General features: G+C 32.6%; 1 protein-coding gene across 1 annotated transcript; it reads right to left on the minus strand.

Annotated features, from left to right (window-relative positions):
- Window positions 1-1,292: 1,292 nt before the first annotated feature.
- Window positions 1,293-4,220, minus strand: LOC118048506 (omega-3 fatty acid desaturase, chloroplastic). Its single transcript, XM_035058211.2, has 8 exons — window positions 3,477-4,220; window positions 3,283-3,372; window positions 3,080-3,146; window positions 2,868-2,960; window positions 2,605-2,790; window positions 2,400-2,480; window positions 1,974-2,111; window positions 1,293-1,831 (listed from the first exon to the last, which is right to left on the minus strand). Exons 1-8 carry the CDS (start codon window positions 3,992-3,994, stop codon window positions 1,649-1,651), a joined length of 1,356 nt encoding a protein of 451 aa, XP_034914102.1. The 5' UTR covers window positions 3,995-4,220; the 3' UTR covers window positions 1,293-1,648.
- Window positions 4,221-6,611: the final 2,391 nt, after the last annotated feature.

The raw sequence follows: 6,611 nt of genomic DNA on the forward strand, positions 1-6,611 counted from the left end.
AATTTTCTAACTTAAAAATAATATAAAATATTTTAATTTATAGCAGATACTCAATTTTAAAAACAAGATTATAAAATAGTTATCATCATCATCTTTAATTATTTGGCACAAGACCTTAATCAAACCTTTTTCAAATTAGCAGCCGTACCAGCCCCACACGCAACTTCTGTTGCACTGGTTTACATCAAACCAAAATCATTACGGAAAAAAAAAACCACCTGGACGTATATTAATAAAAGGATATGCTTCAGTATAGGCAAGCCTACACACACTTATATGGCCTACCAATCATTTCAAGCCATTATTATTTTATTATTAACACATGATGTTCGGGTCGATTTATATATCCCATGACTAATCTCAAGGATCTTGAAGTTAATAATTATAGAAGTCTTCAATGATCTTGAAGATTTATGAGACTCGAACTAGTGATTTTTTAGAAAAATAAACCTAAAATTTGACCAATTAAATTATATTTTTTATAATTATTTTAAATGATTATTCAAACATGAGGTTGATGTTATATATTTTTTTAAAAAAATATTATGATTAACCAAAACCAAAACAAAATTTGTGAAACCAATCCTGGATAACCGATGCACACCCTTGTCTAAACTTAACGCAGAATATTTCCAGTGGAAATTTGCAGGCAAGCTCTATCAGTACACAAGCTGTTTTTCCCACAGGCACAGGCAACAAGCCAAATATCATAAAGAAAGCAGGCCTAGGGATGCATCCAAACAAGAGGTTACGGCCATCAACAACCATGCAAGAAAAAAAACAAGATAATATCTAAATGGATGGTTCAAAACTCCCCATCACTTCCTCGAATTGTAGTTTCAATTATGGAGCAAGTTACTGCTGACAACTCCCTTGCAGATTCAGGATCTAGGCACATGGAAGTTGGCAATTCAGCACCACATAATTTCTCCCTTACAAAACAATGGAGAATGACAGGGTTGGCGAATGGTCTAGGCAGGGCCCGTCGTGATCATGACGATTGATGATGAGACCATTTATAGGAAAATGGAAGCTAGCGAGAACCTTACATCAAAAATGATATTTGTGAGCTGCTTTTTGCAAACCATGGGTCCATGCTTCTTATCAAAATACTAAAAAAAAAAAAACACATGAACTCTAAGACTAAAAGTAAAGGGCTGGCGTGGCCTTTTTTCTCTCACAAAATATGGAGAAAAACACAGAGCAACATGAACCAGTATTCCATTTTGTCCTAAGAGAATCTTATGTCTTAATTCTGTCTACAATTACATCAAGATAAAAGAAAGAAGAAATGGTAGAAAGCAGCCACTGCTGTATTTTTCATTATTTTCTATCATTTTCTTTTTCAATTGTAAATCAATTGAAAAACAACACATGAGATCTACATTGAAGAGATGATTTCCTTTCCCCTTCAAGGAAGAGTAAATATGCGTTCTTTCCTTCACTTTTACATCATTAATGAGGAAAATTCCCTATTTGTTCACTCTCCCTGGAAAAAAAAAGGGGCTCCCACAATCATTTCTGGTAGGTATCAATTTTGCTCAAAGGAAAACATTGATGCAAATCGAGTCTGGCTTCTAGCTCAAACAAATTGTCTAGGTCAGGCGAACGAGTACTAGTGATTCTGCTGATGATGGCCAGGGAATTTTTACTCCGATGATGAGCCACCATGTTGCGGGTCACTCTGGTAGTAAACAACATCCCCTGTGTCGCTAACATAGTGATCTTTTCTCATGCTTCTTATCAAAACTCCAATTAGATGAAAAGGCAGAGGGCCTGACTTCTTTGGTTCTCGGTAATATTTCCCAAACACTGGTCTTGCAGCCTCAGTCTACATACAATGAAGTATAATAATCAGATAACAGAAAACAGCAAGTCAAAACAATCAAGTCTTTCCTTAGGCCCCAGAGGAGCGCTCGTCACGATCGCATATGGAAACAGGTTTTTATTTATCAAAATAAAGAAATACTCACTGCTTCAATTAAGTGATAGTGTGGGATTTGAGGAAAGAGATGATGAATGACATGGGTTCCTATGTCATGATGAATGTTATTAATCCATCCATAGTCACGATCAATTGTCGTAAGCCCTCCCCTCAAGTAACTCCATTCCTGTTCAATTACAAAGAAAAATTAAAAGGAAAAAATTACTAATTGAACTTCAGGCCAATCTAGATAAAGCCGTCGTAGAAATTTCCTTTCTTCATGATGGAGTATATTTACAAAAGACATGGCAATGAAAATCAACTTAAACATATGACTATAGATGTCAACTTAAACATATGACTATAGATGTCAATATAATATATTAAATTGTTAGATATTGGAATTTAAATATAACGCTCAAGGTCAAGGATTTAGACAGAAAATACAAAAACAAAATAGTTAGGATACACATACCTTTCCACGATACCAAGGAAGTTTGTCTTCATGACCATGGTGATGCAGGTAAGTCACTAAATCCAGCCACATAACAAAACCCTAAAATTGAATCAGAGTCAAGTTAAAAACATTCTTTGAATGGAAAAACAGAACCTTTATGGAAATTCAATTTCTGAATTTCCATAGCATAGGAACCCAAAACACAAGGAAAATTGGCATTTACCACATATGGCACTCCATAGAGTTTAAGCAGTTGAACAGGACCCATTACAAAAGATAAGCCAACAAGCAAAGCAGCCATTGCACTCCAACACAAGGTGGAAGTGATTACATCTTTTCTCTCACTTGGGACGAACAAATCACTGTTTGGGTCAAAGTGTGAACCAGATTTTCCAGGACTTCTGCTCCACTGAATTGAATAGGATATTCAGCAATCTATTTCTTCAACTCTGAATAAAATTGCTCAAAAAAGGAACACATACTTACAAGATAAATGGGGTATGCAAGCATGGGAAACGGCACAGTGAATCGTAGCATTTTTGTAATGCCATCCAGACTTTTATATATTTTCTCAGGGAGCTACATCAAAAATAGTAAAAAAAAATAAGCTTGAGGAATCATAGAAGTGCAAAAGCAAGGATGCTACAATGCAAACCGAAAAAGTAACAGAGAATCCATAAACAGATTATCTCACTAACCGGATGCCATGATTCATCATTCTCAACATGTCCATGGTTTTGATGATGAGTTCTATGGCTAATTCTCCTGCAAATCAGTACCATCGCAAGGCATTTTCTTATTAGAAACTCAAAACAATAGCTTACAATTGCTGCGGAATATGATTCAAACAGATGAAAAAAAAAAGAGATCAACTTGTATAAATCAAAGTGCAAGATTTTACCATCCATGGTAAGGTACAAGAATTGAAGAATGCAGAATATGCCCCACCACACTATTTAGCTTGTTGTTATTGGAAAAACTCCCATGGCCACTACAAGAATCAAATTCAACAATCAAAACACAATTAGCATCATCAAACGAAAGGAACAAGCAAATACATAAACCCAGATCTATAAACCAAAAAAAAGTGATTACCAATCATGTCCAAGAACAAAAAGTGCCCAAAACATTGTCCCTTGAGCAGCCCAATACAAAGGCCAAACTACCCAATTGTTAAAATAAGCAGCTGCGGCAGCTAAACCAAAAACCACAGCAACATCCCTAACAACATAACTCATTGACTTCCATGGATCTTTAACCCAACAATGCTTTGGTATAGCAGTTCTAATATCAGACAATTTAAACGGAGGGGGTGAACCGGGATCAAATTTTGTTTCCTCATCTTCCCCAACCCCATTAAAGCCAATAACTTCATTATCTTCCTCCCCATCTAATGATGCAACTCTATATGGAGCACTCACTTTAAGCCCCCAATTTCTCTCCCTAAAACACCCTCTTGAAAACTTATCAAAAGGGAGCCTTTTTAGATCTGTGAGAGTCCTGTTTGTGTACAAAAATCTTGGCTTTGAAGGGTTGATGATTCCATTTCTGGGTCTAGGCCAAAATTGAGGGAGAGGCTTTAAGCCACATTCTGGTAACACCCAGCTAGCCATTAGATCCCGAACTGGAGGAAGCCAAACTGAGTGTCTCTCTCTGTCTCTCTCTCTCTGGCTTCAGAGAAACAAAGAGAGGATAAACAAGGCTAAAACAAAAACTAGTTAAGTTTATAATCTAAGCGAAGCAAAATATCTAGGATAAAAGAAATACCTAAATAATATAATAATATATTATAGTTACGAAAAACAAAATATGGAGAAATAAAAGATACGACTGACTTGTGTACTATGTTTTAAAAAAGATTCTGGTTGTGTAAGGTGGCTTTATAAAGGACAGAGAAGACGAATTCGGTAACTTAGAAACGTTACCTGTATGTTTGGTTCGCGTGAAAATTGCCTGCCGGCCATGGTGTTGTGGTTTGACCTTTTCAAAGGATGTGTTTTAATTTCTTCCCTTTTCTCCTTTTCTTTTCCTTTTTTATCTCTTTCCCATCAGCCAACCGTCCCTTCTCTCTCCTCGTTGTCAGCGGCCTTTCCTCTCTCTCCCCACATTTTTATAAAATTAGTTTTCTACAGTGTTTTACCATTTCTTTTTGTATATTGTATTAAAAAAATTATTGTGTATGCCTTTAGCATTGCTGTTAAAAAGCATTTTTTATAAAATTTAAATTTATTTTTTATTTTAAATTAATATGTTTTTTGATGTTTTTAAATTATTTTTGATGTTGATCTCAAAAATAATTTTTTAAAAAATACAAAAATATTATTATATGCTTTCTGAGTGAAAAAAATACTTTGAAAAGCAACAGCAACCACACTTTCAAACACGATCAAGAGGGTGTTTGGTATTGCGGTAGCTGTTGTGGTTGTAGATTGAAAAAAATTGTTTTATAAAAAATACTTTTAATTGAGGTTCGTTTGAAAAAAAATAGATGTTTGGTTAAAATTATGGTTTAAATTGAGGTTGAACAAAAAATAATTTAATGTATTTGTTAATAATGCTTTTGAAATTAAGGTTATAAAATAATTTTAAAAAATATATATTAATATTGATGATTTTTAATTTAAATGTTGTAGATTTAACTATTGCTATTACTTCATGAAATAAATAATACCTTATATAAAATATTTTTTTTATTATTCCATTAAATCATCTACAATTTCATTATGTACAAAATTCATCCCACAAGAACTACAGTTTTCATAATTTTTTGAGCGTGCAATAAAATTAGATAAAATATTATCAGGAATAAAATTGATTTGATATTACAGTGCGAGTGAATTTAATTCACTCTACACTAGTTTTTCAGGGAAAAAATATTGTTTACATGACAATGCGAGTAAATTTAAGTCACTGTAGACTAGTTTTTTTATTAAAAAAAATGTACAAAAAATAAACACACTAGAAAGAAAGAAAAAAAAAACTGTTCACATAAACAGTGCAATTCATATGCACTGTTTGCGAATTGCACAGTGCGATTCACTTGCACTGTTCACGTGAACAGTGCAAGTGAATCGCACTCTGCACGTAAATGCTGAAATTCAAAAAGCAGCCAGGAGCTACTTGCCAAAATTGCTTGCAAAACGTGAATTATCGTGGGCCCCACCAAAATAAAATTATGTTTTTTACGTAATCAAACATAATGTTTGTTGTGGTTGCTTCAAACGTAGAAGCAAACACGCAAACAAATGGCCTCTAAATACATTCAAAACACCATAACATCATAACATCATCCTTTCTAGCCCGAGACGTCATCTCTCTCTCTCTCTCTCTCTCTCTCTTCATCGCAGGTTCATTGATTTCCGACCAAACCACCGACCTCCTGTTATCATTATTTTCCACGTTGTATATTTAGAGATATATTAAACATTTTTTTTACTAATTTAATATATTTTATGCTGATATGTGGTAATTTGACTTCATGTTAAGGTTTTGAATTAGAATTTTTTTAAAAAAAATTAGGGTTATTTATAATTAGGTTAATTAGATATAAATTGAGTTAATAATTATGTTAATTTTTTTAAATAATCAATGATGTTAGATTGTTGTTGATTATGAATTAAATGAAATTATTTTATTAGAGTTAGTATTGATTTAGGTTAAGTTATGGATTATACTAAAAATAATTTTTAAAAATAAAAAAAAATTAGGGTTATTTATTATTAGGTTAATTAGATATAAAGTGAGTTAATAATTATATTATTTTTCAATGATTTTAGATTGTTGTTGATTATGAATTAATGAAATTATTTTATTATAGTTAGTGTTGATTTAGGTTAAATTATGGATTATACTAAAGTACATATAAAATGTGATAATTGGCTATGACATATATAAATTTTATGGATAATTTTGTTATAGCAGTAAAATTTGATGAATGCAGGTGTTTATCGATTAATTTGAAGAATATGTTTTAGCCGATTATGTTACCGTTATGGTTTCTTGATAAATTATACACTTTAATTAACCCCAAGATATTAGTAAATTAGAATTGTGTTTTGTTGTGTTGTTTGATAAAATATCTGATAATTTATGAATATTATACTTCTATGGTGGTATTGTTGTCATTACCAACAATGGTATCACTTATAATGGAAGAAGTTATGAGTTCCTAACTGTTATATTAAACATGTTCATTTACAAGTTATCTAAAATGTTTTGTGATCGACTTGG

The sequence above is a fragment of the Populus alba genome, chromosome 6 (assembly GCF_005239225.2).
Source record: "Populus alba chromosome 6, ASM523922v2, whole genome shotgun sequence".
NCBI classification, from domain to species: Eukaryota; Viridiplantae; Streptophyta; class Magnoliopsida; order Malpighiales; family Salicaceae; genus Populus; species Populus alba.